The sequence below is a fragment of the Anomalospiza imberbis genome, chromosome 17, assembly GCF_031753505.1.
Source record: "Anomalospiza imberbis isolate Cuckoo-Finch-1a 21T00152 chromosome 17, ASM3175350v1, whole genome shotgun sequence".
NCBI lineage: Eukaryota > Metazoa > Chordata > Aves > Passeriformes > Viduidae > Anomalospiza > Anomalospiza imberbis.
Window position 1 is genome coordinate 9,861,054 of NC_089697.1, and position 19,121 is coordinate 9,880,174.

The following is a 19,121-nucleotide window of genomic DNA, read 5'->3' on the forward strand; positions in this document are numbered from 1 at the left end:
TGCGCGATTTGCCAAGAGATTAAGAATTAATTTTTTTTGATGGAAGTGGCTAATTCTTGGGGGGCTGAATGATGGTTCAGACCAGCAGTGCTTGACCAGAGATCACAGGGATCATCAGAGTCCTGCTCTTACAGCTTGCTCCTGCGATTCCCGGGGTGCAGTGGACAACAACTGCAGCCCAGCGGGGCAGTGCCGATGCCACGGGAATTTTGCAGGACACACCTGTAACCAATGTGCCCTGGGCTTCTACGGGTACCCCAGCTGCACACGTGAGTAACACCTTACTGCTCTCTACAACCACTGAGAGGAGGGTGTAGCCAGACTGAGGTTAGCCTCTTCTGCCAACAAGAGACAAGAGGAGATGGCCCCAAGTTGCAGTCTGAGGGGTTTAGGTTGGGTATTAGGAAAAATTTCTTCACCAAAACAGTTGTCAAGTATTGGTACAGGCTGCCGGGGGCAGTGGTGGTGTGAACATCATTGGGAGGATTTAAAAACCATGTAGATGTGGCACTTGGGAACATGGTTTGGTGGTGGGCTTGGAAGTGCTGGGGGAACAGCTGGATGATGATCTTAGAGGTCTTTTCCAACCTTAATGATTCTCTGATCCTATCCATTTCCCTGGGCACTGCATTGCTCCTGGACTATTGCCACTGGTGCCAGGACTGAGCCATGCCTGTGGCAGGTGCCTGCAGCCCCAGATCCTCTGACCAGCCCTCCCCAGCTCTGAGCAGAGTGTCCCCATCTCCCTCCCTGTCAGCAGTCCCGACTGGAAGCCAGATGTACTCTCATGTCTCCCAGCAAGAATTTACTGCTCATTAAAAAGTAATCCGTGATACAATTTCCGTGAAGCAACAAAAGAGCATCATCACCCTCTTGCACAGTACTAAATGTGGACTCCTGAGCCTTGCCAGCTGGCAGAACGCTCCTCCCAAATGCCGATGCCGGCAATATGCCTTTGAAGAGGCTGGAGGCAGAGATGAATTGGTCTCACAGGAGTTCAGTAGTCACTCTTTTTTTGTCTCATAAAGCCATAGCCTCATTGCAGAGCTGTAGAAGACCCACAGCAAAGAAAGAAAAGACCCACCTGATTTTTATATTTTTTCAAAATCTGTTGTTTCCTGAGCAGTCTCTTGCTGTTAGCCAGTGTAGGGGTGTCAGCCTAGAATGTCTCCTTTGGCAGGGATTTGAGATGTGCTGGCTGGGCCAGGAAGGCATGGCCAGCTCCCTGGCAGCTTGCTGACCTTTCCTGTGATAGGGCAGTGAGATCTCTGTGCATTCATGGGCAGCAGGTCATGCAGAAGCTGTGCAATCATTGCCCTGCCCTCACCCTGCTGCCCACATCCAACATCCACAGGGCAGACCCTGATGGCTGAATGCTGCTCTTGAGTGTTTGGGATTTTGTAGGGTCTGCTATGTCACTGGTGACTGACTTTTGGGGGATGAGATCACACCCCTTCTCCTCAACCAAAACTCTTCCCTGCCTCTGAAATACACATAAATGTATGTGAATGGCTGTGATAAGCATTGAGACTTCTATTGTTTTTCTTAAAAGATGGGGTGGTTTTAACCAAAAGCAAAGAATGAAAATTTTATTTATAATCCACGTCTGGCTGCTTTTGCTGAAGGTCAGGCAGACAAAAGAGGCTGCTGCTGGGAAGCCCTGAATGCCACTCCAGCAGTTCTCTCCCCTCTTGCAGCTTGCCAGTGCTCCCGGGAGGGGTCCCTGCATGGCACCTGTGACCAGGACACGGGGCAGTGCAGCTGCCGGCCCAAGGTGACAGGACTGCGCTGTGACAGCTGTGTGCCTGGCGCCTACGGGTTCCCCCACTGCGAAGGTAGCCCCTTTTCCCTGATCTCTTGGCACACTCCAGTCTCTTGGGTGCTGGTAAATGCATTTATCATCCCCCAAAATCTTTGCAAGGGGAGAAATAAGCCTGGTTAGGGACAGCTGAGGGGTGGGCTAGTGCTATAAATCTGTTCTTTTACTCCTCTTTTCTAGTGGGCTCCTGTAACCCAGCAGGGTTGGAGACTGCAGATCCCTCGCTGGCCCCAGTGAGTATGAAATGAACCTACCACAACCCCTGCAGGTCATTTTGTATGATCTACCTTATCTCTTTTTGGACCAAGTCCTTCCTTAAGCTCAACCAGAGCAGCAGACCCCACGTTCAACCACTGTGCTGCAAATTCTCACCTGCTCTTTTCTCCCTCTGCCTCTCCCCAGGGCTCCTGTGCATGTCGGGCATACGTGGAAGGCCCAGCTTGTGACAGATGCAAGCCTGGATACTGGAACCTGACTCCAGAGAACCCCTATGGCTGCCTGAGTAAGGAAATAGCATTTGCACAGCCCACAAAAGTCCCCTCCATGGTGCAAGAGCCAAACCCAAGCCAGTGAGCACCATCACTGCAGGACTGGAAGTGATGGCCTTCCTTCCATCTTCACCCAGAAGCGATGTGTCAAAGCTGGAGTCCTCTGGGTAACCCTCACATGGAAAGGGGAAAGGCTGGAGCCTGGAGCTTTTTGCTTGGGATGAAACATAGGGCTCATGCAATGAGTTATGACCTTCTCAGCCCTCCCTACAGACACTTAATTTTCATGGCCAAATGTGCAGAAAAGGCAAATGTCTTTGGTAGCTGTGTCCTCAACAGTAGCTGTCCAAAATGAAATATAAGCCCCTGTGCAGGGCTACCTTCTACTTGGCCAGTTCCTGGCTCCTCTTACCCCAGCAGTGTCCTCTGGTGTGGTGGGTACTGACCCCATCAGGTTTCTTCTCAGGCGCTGATTGACCTTCTGGCTTTCTTATTCATCTCCCTCTCCTCAGGCTGCAAGTGTGACACCAAGGGCACCATCAGTGGAATCACAGAGTGCCGGCAGGTGGGTTTGTTCTGTTTCCAGGCTCCTCTGAGTGTGCTGTGTTGGGAGTGTTCAGCTCTATCTGTCCCAGCAGCTGCTGGAGAGGCCCCAACACTGAGCTCTCAGGGCTTGCACCACAATCTGGGCTTGCGTGAGAATGTGGGATTAAGACCTGTCATAATTTAGGCACCTAAATATTTCTGGGTCTGTCCCAGGATGCCTGGATTTTTGTTTGCCTGCATTGTTGAGTAATTTAAGTTATCTGGCCCTTATCTGGCCCACCCACACACAGGAAGCTGTGTGGAACATGAATCTCAAGCTGCTGCTTCTGCAGTGTCTCAGACCAGAACCCAAATAACTGAGGAACAGCTTAGCCATGACAAGCAACAGGAGGGAATGACTTTCTATGCCTGCTTCTCTCCCAGGGTGATGGGCAGTGTTTCTGCAAAGCCAACGTGTGTGGGCAGTTCTGCTCGGCCTGCAAGGACGGCTACTTCAACATGGAGAACGCAAATTACTTCGGCTGCCAAGGTGAGCCCCTTCTGTCGTGTGTTTGGTGAGTGAGGGGAGCCACAAGAAATCGCCCCACTGCACAGACTGACTGGTTGGTGACCTTGGAGAAAAGGGGCAAGAGATGTCCCACCTTCTGTTTTGGGTCATCATTTTTGGGGTGATGCAGTTCAGTGCTTTAAGGGTTTACAGTGGTAGTGCTGGGTTGATGGTTGGAAATCGATGATCTTTTGGTCTCTTCCAACCTTGGTTCTATGATGCTGTACCACAGCCCAGAGCATGGGCTGAGAATTAGTGTGGCTCTGGAGACCTGAGGTTGTGCTTTTCCACTATTGGACACGGGTCTGTCAGGCTGGGGAGCGAACAGCCAGGTAAGGTACCCCTTTGGGTACCAGAAACTGCTGTGTTTGAACCACTGGTCGCATCCTTGCAGCAATGCCCCTTCCTGCTGCTGGGAGAGGGTGGACATGGATACCTGGGGTTGGCCACTCTCCCCTGTGTCCATGCGGAGAGGTAAAGGAGGAGATGGGGCTGCTCTGAGCCATCCCACGCAGTGCTGGCACGGCTGCAGGCAGGGCTGCAGCGCCCGGCCGTGAGGGTTTGCAGACCTTGTTCCATCAGCCGCCTGGAAATAGCTCGGAGCTGAGGTGGAAGAAGAGTCGATCCAAGTGAGGCCAGGGGCCAAATATGAAAACGGATACAATGGAATAAAAATAGTGGCCCTAGGCTCCCCGCCCGCTGGGATGTGCCTTTGATTAGCGACCAGGATCTCGTTAGCACGGCGGGAATGTAAACAGGAGCTTCCTGCCCGCAGGCTGCCGGTGCGACGTCGGCGGGGCCCTGGGGCCATCCTGCGAGGAGCGGAGCGGAGCCTGTCGCTGCCGGCAGAGCACACAGGGTCCCACCTGCACCCAGTAAGCTGCACCTTGGCATGCTCTGCCGCCACGGGGACGGGGACCTCATCATCCGGGCTGCTGTCACATCAGCCTGGCGGAGGTGTCCTCTCGCCGCTCCCTCCGGGTAGCCCGCAGGTGACGGTGCTCTCTCTTCCCCAGACCAGCACGGGACCATTATTTCCCTGACCTCCACCACTTGAAATTCGAGCTGGAGGAAGGCACCACGCCGTCCGGCCGGGCTGTGCGCTTTGGCTACAACCCCTTGGAGTTCGAGGGTTTCAGCTGGCGAGGATATGCACAGATGTCCTCCATCCAGGTACGCCTGGTGGCTGCGGCCCAGCCCAGCTCCCCGCGGGGAGGATGTGGCCGGTGGAGGACTGATGTGCTTTTGGCACACGTCTTTCATCCCAAGTGCTCCTGAAACCCCCAAAGTCACAGGCTGGCCAACATAAACAGCACAGTGTATATATAGCCTGTTTGTGCAGATATTTCCTGTAGTGCTGGGGGTGGCATAGACTGATGAGGGGAAAGATCCTAAACTGGGAATCCCGTGTTATCCTAATCTATTTAGACAAAGGTGGTAGCATGGTGATTACTTACAGGGGTGTCTATAAACACTGTCTCTCGGTTTCCTTGTTCCTCTTTCAACTGACTCTGCATAACCTTTCCTCCCTTTTCCAAAAATAAGTGTCTCCTCCTCAGCTGCCATGTTCAGCTTGGACCTCTTGTTACCCTTCAGCCTTTGCCCTTGCTGTTAGCTGGTTTGCTGTAACAATGGTTTATGCTAACCTGGAATTGTGTAAGTCCTAGAAGTGAAGCTGTTTCTTCTGTTGACTCTTTTTCTCTCCTTGGTGGTTTCTTCTGCATGGCCTCTGCGAAGTGTGTGCACGTTTGGGGATGGAGTACAGGGCAGTGATTCTCTGACAGTCTGGTTCCATGTAAGACGCTCCTTACTCTGGTGCATGTACTTTCAGTTCTCTTCACATTTTTGTGTTTAGGTGAAATAACAGAGGGGCTGTTTCCCACTGAATTTTAGGTAGGAGATAAGCAGTGAACTCCTGTGGGGCCTCCCTTGAGAAAATCCCAGCCCTAAAGCTTAAGGATGGAGCTCATGCTCAAGCTCATACCTGCAGTGTTGCATACAGCATTGGTGTTTGAGCTAGAAATGGACCTTGATAGAAGGGCTGACATGTAGCTTTTGGCTGGCAGGTCTCACCTTTAATTTGTTATCATCAAAACCCTTCCAGTTTGCTCTCCATGGGAAGATGGTGTGTAACTGGAGCTTTTTAGAGCACAGCCCTCATTAGAAGTCTCCCTGGGCAGGAGGTTATTTAAGCCTAGGATCTCTTTGAAATGGGTCAGACTTGAGCATCTCCTTAGTTGGGGTCTTGCCAAGCAGTGTGCAGGCAGGGGGAGAGCAGATGTTGTATGGTCCATTAGCCCTGCTGGTCCTTAGCACTGTACATTCCTGAGGACAAGGCACCAGCTCAATTCCCAGCCTCTTCTGTAGGCAGCTGGGTAGAGCCCCATAAATACAAGGGCAGAGTTTGGTACCTGGTGGCTGGTTGCAGCACACTAAACCCAAAAGCAGCGCACTGATAACAAAAACAACAGCTTCCTATAACCTTTCCCGTGTACTTATATGTGCCCCAGGACAGTTGAGCCACCCTGCTGTGCCGCAGCATCTTCCAGGTGTGATCACAGCCTTCCCACCCCCTTCCACAGGCAGGATGCTCCCTCGGTGGCTGGCCCCAAGTGTCCCCAAAGTGAGGGACAGTGTCACAAGGTGCCATGAGCAGTAGGGTGCGTGTGCTTGTCTCCTTCTCGCACTGTGGCATGTTGCTTTGGGAGCAGTGAGCCGAGGGCTGCGCTTGGGCTGGCAGTGTGGGTGGTGGAGGTAACTGAAGGTGTGCTCTGCTTCTCTCCCCTTTCTCTCTCCCACCAGCCCAAGGTAGTGGTGACTCTCAATGTGACCTCCCCCGACCTCTTCCGCCTCGTCTTCCGCTACGTCAGCCGGGGGCCCGCCAGTGTGGAAGGGAGGGTCTCGGTCGTTGAGGAAGGAAAGTTTAATGTTTGTGGCAACTGTAAGTGCATTTTTCACTTCTAGACTAACTCAGAGCATCCCACGCTGCGACACTGCTCCTGTGCCCCTTCTCCTGCCCCAAGGTGTGTCTGTCCCGAGTGTGCCCGTGTCAGGTGGCCGGCCAGAGCCGTGCTGCGGGCTGGCGAGGGAGGGGGAAGAGAGGCAGGCAGGCAGGCAGGTAGGGCAGGCGGGTCAGGCCCTCCCCAGAGCGGGTGGGCGCTCAGGAGCTGCCCCCCCAATGATGTGTGCCCCGTGTGCTCTTTTGCTTTTTGCAGAATAAAATCAGAGTCACTGTAGACGTGAAGGAGGCAGAGCTCTATCTGTTCCATGTCATCCTGAGGTATATTAATTCAGGAGGGGCCACTGTGTATGGCAAAATTACAGCTTATCAGCCACGAAGGAGAGGTAAGGATCCCAGACTGCTCTGCTTCCCTGTGCCATCGCCACCTCCTCCCCATCCCAGGCAACCTTCTGCATCATCCTTTCCAGAAGACGCTTCCATATGGCTTTACCCGTTAGTCCTGCTCTCCCAGTTGAAAGGCTGATTTGAGTTTGCAGCCCCCTTTATTTACCAAAGCAGCAGCAAGGTGGGCCCAGCCCTGGGGCTGTGCACTGAGGACCGATACCAGCCAGGCTGCTGGGACATAAAGCTGTTGTACAATTCCATACAACCCTTCCAGCACAGGACGAGATCACCCCAGTGCCCCAGGCAAAACTGAGCTGACTTTCCACAAAAGCAGAATGGTTCCAAACTTCGGCAGCTGGAGGTGGTTTTATTTACCAGATGCCCTGATGTGGCAGTCCTGCCTTTCCCATGTGCTTCTCCCAAACCAGGCTGCTGGCTTCACACGTGGTGTGGGGCTTGGAAGTGCCGTGGGATTACACATTTTACACAGGCATTGCACTCTGGTGCAGTATCCTCTCATCAAACCATGAGCTGCTGGAGAGGGGCCACTAAAAGATGTCTGAACAAGCCTAGAAATCTGGACAGCAAATTTTCTGGGAAACAATCTGAGCAAGACTGCATGGGAACACCGCTGAGGCCATGGTTGGCTGGTTGGTTTTATCCCTTCGGATGCCACAGCCACACTGTCCTGCTGAAGCTCTTCCTCCAGACCACACATCCACAGCACAAGGCTGTCAACACTAACCTAATTTATCAGTGTGTGAAGTTCTCTCCTCTGTCTTGAGTTGACATAGGTTCTGCCTTTGATGTGATATGCAAGGTTTGAAATGCCAAAATATTATTTTTCTGCCCTCTATTTTTTTTTCTTTTTGAGAGGAAAAATGGCTTATTTTTTATGTCCAGTCATATTACACAGCAGAAGAACAAGAAGAGCAGGAGCCGTGGTCATGTTTTGGGATCCCACCAAAGGTCAGGAAGTATTTAATCTGTCCTATCCAAGCAGCGGAGCTCATTTGCCTTTAAAAGTGCTTCACTTCTTGTGCAGAAGCAACATGATTTTTGTAGTGCTGAAGGCAAGCAGCCAAACTGATGCACCAACAACAGGGCACCAGCATCCTTGGGAGGCTTCAGGAGTGCTGAGCCACCTCATATCTGGATGGAAAGGGCTCCACATGGCAAAGAACAAGAAGTCTGGAAAGAAGTTGGAAGATGTGGCTTGCAAAAGGGGAAGCCTTTTCCAAGTATGGGATTTTCAGCCTTGTTTCTTCCACTCTGCCTCCAGAAGCCGTCTCAGCTGGAGCTGTGCATTGCCTCAAAGGGATCTGAAACTTCAACCTGTCAGTAAATCTACCCCAGTGCCAGTTCAGGGAAATCTCTTCAATCCTTGAATCCTCACCTCTGCTTCCTGTCTGGAAAAGTGAGGTCCCAGCCTCAGCTGATTCCAGGCATGTCACAGAGCTGCCACACATGGGAAGGGGTTATTAACCATCCCAACAGCAGCAGAAGCCCTTGCTTTTGCTTCTGGCCCTGTGTGTTGTGCCTTGATGTCCATGTATCACACCAGGACAGTCAGTGTGCCACATTCTCCATTTCCTTCTTTCATCTCATCTGCTCGCCGTGCAGCCATTCCCGGTGAATCCCCCTCACCTGTGCTCTTCAAAACCTCCTGACCTGCTGGGCAGGCACACAGTCTGCATCTAGGTGCTCTATTGTGATTGCATCCATTAATGAAGAGGTTGTGGGACTGTCAGATGAGCCAAGGAGCTCATTCAGCAGCAGCAGGATCAGGCCTTGCACCCATTCTGTTCTGTCAGTTTAAAATAATGTCTAAATCTCGAGTGCAGAGTCTGTGGTTGGCAGGAAGAAAAGCAGGAGCACACCTTGGGGGCCTGAAAGTTTGCCAGAAGACAGGTATCTTGCCTGTGGAGCTGGGGTCAGAATTTCCCTCAGGAAAAATGTATCTGGGCAATTCTTTTTGTCTGTCTCAGGATTAACTCTTCACAGATGAGTTCTTTCCTTTTCTAGCTGGCAAAACGCTCCTTGGCTTGCAACGCTCTGTGCTTGGCAGTCTGGGGATGCAGAGCACACTGTGAGAGCTCTGGATTTGCATTAAGGATTGCAGTGATTTATATTTATTTCTCCCATTAGGCTGTTGAGCAGATTGAGAGTGGATGTGTCTGTTCCAGGACAGTGTGGGATTGTGGTGCACCAAGAGAGTGGGAACCTGTCACTGTCCACTGCGCCACAAAGCTGCTTCCCTGAGCATATCCTCCCATGTCCAGCCCCAGGTTTTCCATTCCGGGTCCCTTCACAGCCTCTCATCCCTCCCATTCCAGGTACAGAGCAGACCAAGCAGATTGTCTTTGCTCCCAGCACGGAGCCAGCCTTTGTCACTGTGCCCCAGAACAGCTTCGGGGAGCCCTTCGTACTCAACCCCAGCACCTGGTCTCTGGTTGTTGAGGCACAGGGTGTGCTGCTGGTAAGGCCCTGTGCTCCACCCACCGTGGGGGCTTCAGCAGCTCCCTGGGGGCAAGTGTCCCAGGCATAACACCTCTCCCATCTCTCCTCCCAGGACTATCTGGTTTTGCTGCCCAGCTCATACTACGAAGCACCAATCCTGCAGCTGAAGGTCACAGAGCCTTGTGTCTACCAGCCAGCCCCTGAACAAGCCACCCAGAAGTAAGGATCTGCACATCTCTGTGCTGTGTGGGGCTTGCTCAGCTCCTCTTGGCCTGGGGTTAAGGAATGTACACAGTCCAGAGTCAGTGATGCAGTCAAACTGCTCGTAGAGCTGTGGCAAATAAAGCTTGTAGAACCTGCACCGGCCCAGAAAGCCAATCCATAGATCTCCTCATCCATGACACAGCCAGTCTGTGTTTTCTCATGGATCCTGGAGGGCCAGCTCACGCAGTGATACCGTAGCCCACCTCTCTGCTAGGGTGGGTTCCCAGTGCCAGGTTGTGTGTGTCCTCGAAAATGGCTGCCATGAGTAGGTTTTGCTGGACTATTTAAAATGAACAGAGTCTGGTAGTGTTTGAGCATCTTAATGTATCTGCTTGCCCAGAACCTCTTGTCCATGTTGGCAGGAAGGCTGGCTGGGCTCTGGACCCTGGTTTTCCCATCCACCATAGTACTGGTCCCCAGGATAAAACCCATTGCCAGGGGAGAAGTTTTTTGTTGTTATTGCTCTCCCTGGTCCTGTAATGCCCAGTCCCTTGTTCCCCACTGACCAGAGCTGCTCCTTGGCCCTCCTGATAGACCAAAGCCTTTTGCAAACTCGGCTGGGCCCAGGCTGTATGGGTGCTTTCAACTTTTATAATCATGACATAACTTTTGTACTTCACAGTTTTTTTTTCTGTGTGTTTCCAGCTGCCTCTTGTACAAGTACCTGTCCGTGGAGGGCTTCCCTGCCGTGCCAGGGGTGGATGCAGTGTGCAGGCTGGACAACCGGCTCCCCAGGCTGTGTCCCACGGAGCAGCTCACCCCCTCCCACCCCCACATGGCCACCTGCAGTGGCAGTGATGTGAGTGGCACTTCTGTTTTGTCCCCTTCCTGGCCACTGCAGCGCTCATCCCCCTGCCCCTCCTGTCTGGGGTTTTACCTACACCTGGGCAGGTGGCCAGAAAGGCTTTACACTGGTGCAGCTGTGTGCTTGTGTGCCCTGTTCAAGGCACCCAAACCCAGAGTCTCACTTGTAAAGGTTTGCAAGGATTTATTGAGATTTGGTGCGTTGTCCCCTGAGCTGCAGAGGAGGCTGGTTTGTAGCATCCTGCACACAGTCCCTCAGTCATCCCTCTGTCCTCCAGGTGGAAGTGCAGCTGTCCCTGCCCGTGGCCCAGCCTGGGAAGTATGTGCTGCTGGTGGAATATGCCAACACCAACGCCCTGCAGACCGTGGGCATCGCCGTGAGCTCGCCGCACTTGGCCACGCAGCAGGGCACGCTCACCTTCTACCCCTGTGCCTACAGGTATGGGCACCTCAGGGCAGAAAGGGTCCAGTTCTCTGCCATGGCAAGGACAACTTCCCCTCCATAAGTAAATTTGCAGACGGCACTAAGCTGGGAGCTTGTGTTGATCTGTTGGACGGAAGGAGGGCTCTGCAGAGAGACTTAGATCGGTTGGATGGATGGGCAGAATCCAACAGCATGAAGTTTAATAAGGCTAAGTGCCGAGTTCTACATTTTGGCCACAAAAATCCCCTACAGCGTTACAAACTGGGGACAGTGTGGCTGGACAGTGTCCAGGCAGAAAGGGAGCTGGGGGTGCTGGTCAACAGCTGGTTACATATGAGCCAGCAACGTGCCTTGGTGGCTAAGAAGGCCAATGGCTCTTGGCCTGGATCAGGAATGGTGTGGCCAGCAGGAGCAGGGAGGTCATCCTTCCCCTGTACTTGGCACTGGTGAGGCTGCACCTTAAGTGCTGTGCCCAGTTCTGGCCCCTCAGTTTAGAAAGGACGTTGAGGTGCTTGAGCACATCCAGAGGGGACAACATGGCTGGAGAGGGACTGGGAACACAAGCCCTGTGAGGAACATTAGGAGGAACTGGGGTTTTTTAGCCTGGAGAAGAGGAGGCTTAAAGGTGACCTTATTGTTCTTTACATCTCCTTGAAGGGAGGCTGCAGACGGGTGGGGGTCGGTCTCTTCCACCAGGCAGCACTGACAGAACAAGAGGACACAGCCTCAAGCTGCGTCAGGGAAGGTACAGGTTGGATATTAGGAAAAAAAAAAATCACTGAAAGAATAATAAAGTACTGGAATTGTCTTCCCAGGGAGGTGGTAGAATCACCATCTCTGGATGTGGTTAAAAAAAGACTGGATATGGCACTCTAGTTGAGGTGTTAGGGCATAGGTTGGACTTGATGATCTTAGAGATATCTTCCAACCTCATTATTCTGTGATTCTGTGATAAAAAGAAGGTTCAGTGTTGTCCAGCTAAGCTCTGTGTGTCCAGATTCATTCTAGCTGGATACAGATTTTAGTGGCTGGCCATCCCATCTCAGGGAGGTATGTACCTGTCTCTACCAGGAGATAATCTTGCGCATCTGTTTACAGCTGAATGTGTTGGTAGGGACCTTGACTTAGGGAATGACCTACAGGCAGGTTTATTGGAGACAGGTCAAACCCTATCTGGCTTCAGACTGCAACCTTTGCAGTAGGAAACAAATGTTTGGGGTGTCCTTGGAAAACTTTGCTCTTGCGAGCAGCCAGAAAAAACATCAGAAGATTTCCAGGGACTTTGTTTAAATCCCCTCAGGACATAGAGCTGGCAGGACAAGAAATGGGTCATGACCCTGTGCAAGGCTGATGTCAAAATGTGTGTTTCTCTTACAGTTTCCTTTGTCGAGGGATTGCTGTAGATTCCCAGAGTCGAATGGCAACTTTTGAACTCACCTCAGAGGCCACTGTTCGTTTCACCTCTGATCTGGCTGACTTCTTCCTGGTAAGGCTCCCTCTGAGGGCACCTCTGTCAAGAAGTCACAGAGAGGAAAGGCTGGACTGGGACCCAGCCTGTAGAAGGGTTTTCTAATTTTGTTTGGATTGGATCTCAGCTCTTAGTCTGGGTTTTCTAGTCCTGTTTGGACTGGATACTGGATGATAGTCTGTGTCACAACCAGTCCAAGTGGAGAATGGGGTCAGTGGGGTGTTTTGAAGTAGATCATGGGACTGGGAGTGGGGAGGAGATGGGGAGAAGCAGCTGTTCTTGCAGAGGGAGCTCTGTAGCAGTGGGGCAGTTCCTTTTTTATCTTGAAGACATTCAAGGATGGAAGAATCCCATCAATATGTGGAGCTTCTAAATACCATAAGGCTCATGCTAAGGAATAAGGGGCAGTAAGCAGAGGTGTGACTGCCAGGCATTAGCTGAAGTGCCTGCTGGCTGGTGGGCACAGGGACAGCTGTGGCTCCCGTGGCAGAGGCTGTCACATAACCAGGTGTCTCTCTCCTGTGTGGCAGCACAAAATGTACCTGATCCCTGCTGCACAGTTCACCATGGAGCTCATCGAGCCGAAGGTGCACTGCATCAGCGTCCATGGCACCTTCTCATCCAACAGGTGAGGGTCTCGGGTTCCCCCTTAGCTTTAGCATCAATGGGACTACTTCCAAAAACATTTGCTTGTCCCGCTTCCCTCAGGCTCAGAGACTAATATTAAAGTTCTTGATGAAGAAATCTCTGGCTGAGGTGAAGTTCCTTGTTTGTGTCCTCTGAGCACAGACTGGGATCAGACTGATGGTCCTGTACCTGACCCCCCCTCTGCCTCCTGGGGCAGACACTCAAGTGTCACCCCAAACAGGCATTCCTGTGCTTGCTCACATTCAGCAAGACCCTTGCTGTATCCAAATTTGGACACTGCTTCAGATAAATATTTGGAAAGGAATGCCTGTGCCAGGCTCCTGTTCTTCCTGCTGAGCCCATATCCCAGAGCCCCAGGGGTGCTGGCAGTGAGCTGTCCCTCAGCAGGCACACGTTGTAATCCACCAGGAGTTACAGGGCGTGCTTCCCTCCTCTCTTTCTTTCTGGACATACTCACATCCTGTTTACTCCTTGTTTTTCAGCAGCTCCTGTGTCCCCTCAAGGTTCCTGAAGCTTTCTCAGTCAATCATTTTGGAGGGGGCCCAGGCTCTGCCCATTGCCCCAGAGGTGCCCCTGGCTCAGGCTGTCCATGTGGCTCCAGCTGGGGTGCCAGTGGAGCCTGCTCCTCGCCCTCCCACAGCCTTGGACCCCACTGCAGAGCTCATCCTCCTGCAGTCCCCACAGGTAGGAGCACAGGCATGGGTTGGGCTGGTTTGCTGGTGCTGTAACACTGGACCACTGCAGCAGGGAGAGATTTTCCTTACCTGTTGATTAATGCTTTATCAATTAGCATTTTCAGAATTTAATCTGAGCTTTAAACTTCTCCCTGAACCTGTAATTCCTGTGGACTCACCTGTCTTAGCTTTATCCAACCTTGTTTGATTCTCTGGGATCCCAGGAAAAGCTTTTCAGGTGTCAGCATCAGGGGGGAGAGAGTGTGGAGTCAGGGGGGGCTTGGTTCACTGAATTCTCAAGACCTGGCAGCTGTGCAATAAGAGCACAAATCTGTGCAATAATTCAAGAACATCCCAGCTGTGGGTGCAGGTGTCAGATGTGGATTTTTGTCTGTGTTCTCCCATTTTGGGGCAGGCTGCAGTGGTGTTTAACAGCCAGATCCAGACCCTGGGACGCTACGCCTTCATCCTGCACTTCTACCAGCCCAACCACCCCACCTTCCCTGTGGAAGTGCTGATCAACGGTGGGCGCATCTGGCAAGGTGAGAAGAGCAGGGACCTGGGGAAGCTGCTGGTTGGCAGAAGCCCAGGGAGTTTTCCATGCCAGAGGTTGACTGTGGCTTCTTTAGGGATTGCAAAAATGAAGCATGACTGACTTATCCCTTCCAAACTGGGAGGATGGGATGGGGACTCAAGGGACATGTGAGACCAACACATTTGTTGTCTTTTCAGGTCAGACCAATGCGAATTTCTGCCCACATGGCTACGGGTGTCGGAGCCTGGTGGTTTCTGAGGACCAAATCATCCTGGATGTTACTGATAATGATCTGACTGTGGTTGTTCGAGTGCCAGAGGGCAAGCAGCTGTGGCTGGTGAGCCTCTCTCCAGGAAGCTCCCAGAGCATGCTGGGCAGGCTTCAGCAGACGGCTTTTCATTGGATTTCTGTCACTGTGTGACCGCAGGAATGTTACCTACAATCACTCATCTCTGAACTACCCTAGAACTTGCAGTCTCCAACCTTAGTGGTGTGGAATTGAGGGCAGAATGTACAGGGGCAGCTTCTCTATATGAGAGTGTCCTTCCTTGTCTGGTTCTGATATCAAAACCAGGCAGAAATCAAAGCTGTTATTTTGCATACATAGTTTGTGACGATCCAGAAGAAGCCTTATTCCTGCTCTAACAGTATTTTAAAACCTGCATAATATTGTTTGTTCTGGCAGGCCTCATCATGAGTAGGTAGCCCTTGTTATTCTCAAGCAGCAGGGCTAGATGGTTGACCAAAATATAAATAAATGGCTGAAAGACAGAATTGGAACCCAGGTGCCTTTTTGTGTAGAAATTTCAGATTATAAAGATTGCCTCCCTGCTGAGGCACAGCCAGTGCTGTGCTCTGGAGGTATTCTGCCTGGTTTTAGTCCAGTGAATTTGTGCTGTTCTTCATGTGGAGCTTTAGGTTAAATGGACCCTGATGGACAGACCTCAGCAGAGAGGTGACCCCTGGTCTTTGCAGTACTTGGTGTGTTGTGTTCTGTCCCAGCAAGGCATGAAAGTTTAGAGGTGCCCTTGGACTTCGGAGTCATTTTGGATGGTGCTTGTCTGTCTGAGCTGGCTCACCCAGCTCACCCTTGCTTTGCAGGATTACATCCTTGTGGTGCCTGAGGACAGCTACACCTCCCAGTACCTGCAGGAGGAACCCCTGGACAAGTCCTATGATTTCATCAGCAGCTGTGGCATCAACAGCTTCTACATCAAGTGAGATGCTTGGCTTTGGGTGCCTGCTCTGCTGTCTGCACACTCCTCAGGGAGCAGCACGCCTTCCCTTCATGTGTGGCAGGGAGGGGCTGGTTGAGGTTTTCCCTCTGCTGACCAAACATGGGTATTTGGGAGCTCTCAGTGTCAAAGGGCTCTCCCTCCCACTAAGTCCCCGTGCCTGCAGGAGATGCTGGATTTGGGGTGGTGGAGAGGCTGTGGGGATGTGCAGCACTGACCCCTCCCGCCTTCCCCTGCAGCCCCAGCACGTCCTCGAGGTTCTGCCGTGACTCTGCCATCTCGCTGTCCCTCTTCTACAACAACGGGGCGCAGCCGTGCCGCTGCCACGAGGCCGGGGCGCGGGGCAGCCAGTGCCAGCCCTTCGGGGGACAGTGTCCCTGCAAGTCCAACGTCATCGGCCGCGAGTGCTCCCGCTGCGCCACCGGCTACTGGGGCTTCCCCAACTGCAGGCGTGAGTTCCCCTGTCCCCTGCTCTGCCTTCCCAGCTTGTGCTCTCTATCCATTCCCCACGCTTGCCTTGGGTTCCTGGGTCTGGCTCACCCAAACCCAGCCTTTTTCTGCCCCTTGCAGCCTGTGACTGCGGGACGCGTCTCTGTGATGAAGTGACGGGGCAGTGCATCTGCCCTCCCCACACCCTGAAGCCAGAGTGTGTTGTCTGTGAGCCCCAAACCTTCGGCTGCCACCCCCTCATCGGCTGTGAGGACTGCAACTGCTCCCGGCCCGGCGTGCAGGAGCTGACAGAGCCAGGCTGTGACGTGGACAGTGGGCAGTGCAGGTGAGGGAGCCTTATCCTGGCACTGGGGATGTCTGGCAGCATCCCTGGCCCCTGCTGGACTGATGGGACACCTTGGCAAGCTTAAGGGAGGAAATGTGCAGAATGGGGGTGAGGAAAGCTCCTCTGGCTCTTGTGTCCACCCAGGTGCAAGCCCAACATCGTCGGGCGACAGTGTGACCTCTGTGCCCCTGGCTACTACCACTACCCTGACTGCCGGCGCTGTGACTGCCACCAGGCTGGCACCGAAGCGAGCGTGTGTGACCCGGTCACGGGGCAGTGTCACTGCAAGGTCAGTCCCCCAGTGCCTCCGTGTGGTGCCTCTCTCCTTGGCTCGGCTCTCCTGCTCTGGCAGGGGGTGGCAGAGGCTGTGTGTGCCCAGCGTGCCAGAGGGAGCAGGGGAGTGCCTGAGCTGCAGCCAGCCTGCCCCATGGGGTGATGGGTTCAGAGCACCCTGAAAAGCTCTTATCTCCTCATCCTTCCTGGCCACGAAGTTTCACTCCTTGGGCTGTCTCTGGGGGAGATGGCCAGTCTGAGTCCAGCCCAGTGTCAGAGCTGGTTGCAGGTGGAGCTGTCAGCCCTATTGGCTCCTGGCTCCATGGCAGCAGAGTAACTCAAAACAGCTTCTGAGCTGCCTGCTCCAGCCTCTTTGTAGGGCTTGTAAGTGCTTTCTCTAGGTAAATTTAATGTTTGGTGGGTGCTGTACAAGCAAACGTCTGGGGGACTGCTTTAACTTCTTCCAGCACCACAGCACTTTGCTTTGATCACTCAGCCAGCCATCCCTGTCCTCCACTGAGGCCTTGTGAGAAGCTGCTGACGCTGTTGAGCTTTGCTTATCTTTCAGGAAAATGTGGAGGGCCTGAGGTGCGACCAGTGCCGCCTGGGGACGTTTTCTTTGGATGCCACCAACCCCAAGGGCTGCACCAAGTGCTTCTGCTTTGGTGCAACCGATCGCTGCCGCAGCGCCGAAAAGCACCGAGCTGAGGTGAGCGGGGCTGGGGGCCACCAGAGCCTGCAGGTCAGGTGTGTTCCCACCCACCTGGCTCCCTGCTGCCCTCGGGTCTCTGTTCTGCATTAGTCCTACTGAAGATACCATGAGGAGGGTTATCTTTGACCCCCTGTGCCCATCTCCTGCTTTCACCCCTTTTCCTGGTCTCTGGGGTCTCATGTGCTGGGCGGGGGTGATGATCAGCTTTCCTGTGGCTTCATCAGGATGCATGTAAGGTGTGAGCTTGTTATTCCCCTTTCTGCTGCTCTGGGACCTATTCTTCTGGAGCATCAACACACAAATACTTTCTGTAACTCCACCAGAAGACCCAGAGTTGCTCTTCCCCTCCAGTTTGTCGACATGAACGGGTGGCTCTTGCTGAGCAGCGACCGCCAAGAAGTGCCGACAGCTCTGAACCCACGGGAGCAGCTCATCACTGCTGACCTCAAAAACCTCCCAGATGCCTACCAGGAGCTCTACTGGGTTGCACCCAACTCCTACCTTGGGGACCAGGTAAGAGAATGGGGAACCACCCTGACCTCACCAGCATCCTGACATGCAGGCACTGCTCACACTCCAGTTGAACACGGCCGTCTCTGTCTTGTCTCAGTGGTGTGGACTTGCAGCCAACGTATGGGATTTGTCTCTCCCTCAGGTTTCCTCCTATGGTGGGCACCTTCGCTATGAGCTGCACTCCAACCCTCGCAGGGGTGACGTGTTCATTCCCATGGAGTCCCGGCCGGACGTGATTTTGAAGGTGCACCCCAAGAAATGCCCTGGTGCCCCCTGCTAATGCAGGAGCAGGATGAGGTGATGACTGACGCCTTCCTTGCTTTTCCCAGGGAAATCAGATGAGCATCATGTTTCTGGAAGGTGCCTATCCATCCCCAGGGGAGGCACATCAAGGCCAGCTGCAGCTGGTGGAGGTGAGTTTGCACACACAAGTGAAGTGCTCAGATAATGCAGGAAAGGACAAGACCTCATGCAGACAGAGGGACAGTTGCTTGGATCTCAGCATTTTAGGTGCTTCAGGGATCTTTCACCCATGCAAAGGGGAAAGATTCCAGCAGCAGGGATGTGGAGGCTGGGCTGCATGTTCAGATGCTTGTGCTTCCTGCCAGTAATGCCAGGTTTTCTCCCACCAGGGTAACTTCAGGCACACAGAGACTCACAACCCTGTGTCCAGAGAGGAGCTCATGATGGTGCTGGCAAACCTGGAACAGCTGCAGATCCGGGCACTCTTCTCCCAGCTCTCTTCCTCCGTGTCCCTGCGCCGTGTGGTGCTGGAGATGGCCATGGACACAGCCACGGGCATCCGTGCCAGCAACGTGGAGCTGTGCTTCTGCCCAGCTAACTACCAGGGAGACTCCTGCCAGGTAAGGGGGAAGTGGACATGCTGTTCCAGTCAGAGGGGTCAGAGAGTCATGTTCTGGGTACCAGCTGCCTCCAAGCTGGCTCTTGAAGGCTTCAGTTGAAATGAAGCCTTGTTCCAAAGGAAGGAACGTTTCCCACCGTGCACTTGGGAGATGTGCAGAAGTTACATCTGCCTTCTTGGAAGAGACGTGATGGGGAAATCATTCAGGTGCTGCAGTATCTTGGAATGGGTCCTTCTCTCTGCCCAATTCTCTCCTGGTTAAAAGGAGGAAGGGACTGCGCTGAAAAATCTTCATCTTTGCTTATAATCTTTTCTCCATCAGTACAACCCAGTGGGAATTCTGTCATGGAAACTAACTTAGTTTCTTTGCTTTTCCCAAAAGTATCAGGCTGTTTTTCAGATCTGCCTTTTTCTGTCTCCTCAGGAATGTGCTCCAGGTTACTACAGGGACACCAAGGGGCTCTTCCTGGGAAAATGCATCCCCTGCCACTGCAATGGCCACTCAGATCAGTGCCTGCCAGGCTCTGGGATATGTCTTGTAAGTAAACAGTGGAGCAGTGTGATATTTTGGAGTTAGGAGGTCTGTAGCATGTGATTCAAAAGCTCTTTACATACTAACTGCACTGACAGAACCATGCCCGAGTCAGAGCACTGGCTTCACTGTTTCAGTGGTGACCCTGCTCTGGGTCAGCTTAGGGTGCAAGGCAGTTTTGGGCTCTCCCAGGAAG

The 19,121-nt window shown here is 52.9% G+C and overlaps 1 protein-coding gene across 1 annotated transcript in view; it reads left to right on the forward strand.

The window, feature by feature from the left end:
* LAMA5 (laminin subunit alpha 5) overlaps window positions 1–19,121 on the forward strand; it is an 86,018-nt gene that overhangs the window by 51,648 nt on the left and 15,249 nt on the right. The window contains exons 15-42 of the mRNA XM_068207956.1: window positions 135–269; window positions 1,698–1,835; window positions 2,000–2,052; window positions 2,222–2,321; window positions 2,820–2,872; window positions 3,277–3,382; window positions 4,176–4,275; window positions 4,417–4,573; window positions 6,203–6,341; window positions 9,083–9,225; window positions 9,319–9,425; window positions 10,116–10,269; window positions 10,553–10,713; window positions 12,076–12,184; window positions 12,697–12,794; window positions 13,297–13,498; window positions 13,904–14,030; window positions 14,221–14,360; window positions 15,125–15,240; window positions 15,498–15,709; window positions 15,829–16,033; window positions 16,178–16,322; window positions 16,875–17,015; window positions 17,370–17,531; window positions 17,674–17,775; window positions 17,861–17,944; window positions 18,164–18,394; window positions 18,818–18,931. Coding sequence (XP_068064057.1) covers window positions 135–269; window positions 1,698–1,835; window positions 2,000–2,052; window positions 2,222–2,321; window positions 2,820–2,872; window positions 3,277–3,382; window positions 4,176–4,275; window positions 4,417–4,573; window positions 6,203–6,341; window positions 9,083–9,225; window positions 9,319–9,425; window positions 10,116–10,269; window positions 10,553–10,713; window positions 12,076–12,184; window positions 12,697–12,794; window positions 13,297–13,498; window positions 13,904–14,030; window positions 14,221–14,360; window positions 15,125–15,240; window positions 15,498–15,709; window positions 15,829–16,033; window positions 16,178–16,322; window positions 16,875–17,015; window positions 17,370–17,531; window positions 17,674–17,775; window positions 17,861–17,944; window positions 18,164–18,394; window positions 18,818–18,931 — 3,734 coding nt within the window. The remainder of the gene's footprint in view (window positions 1–134; window positions 270–1,697; window positions 1,836–1,999; window positions 2,053–2,221; window positions 2,322–2,819; window positions 2,873–3,276; window positions 3,383–4,175; window positions 4,276–4,416; window positions 4,574–6,202; window positions 6,342–9,082; window positions 9,226–9,318; window positions 9,426–10,115; window positions 10,270–10,552; window positions 10,714–12,075; window positions 12,185–12,696; window positions 12,795–13,296; window positions 13,499–13,903; window positions 14,031–14,220; window positions 14,361–15,124; window positions 15,241–15,497; window positions 15,710–15,828; window positions 16,034–16,177; window positions 16,323–16,874; window positions 17,016–17,369; window positions 17,532–17,673; window positions 17,776–17,860; window positions 17,945–18,163; window positions 18,395–18,817; window positions 18,932–19,121) is intronic.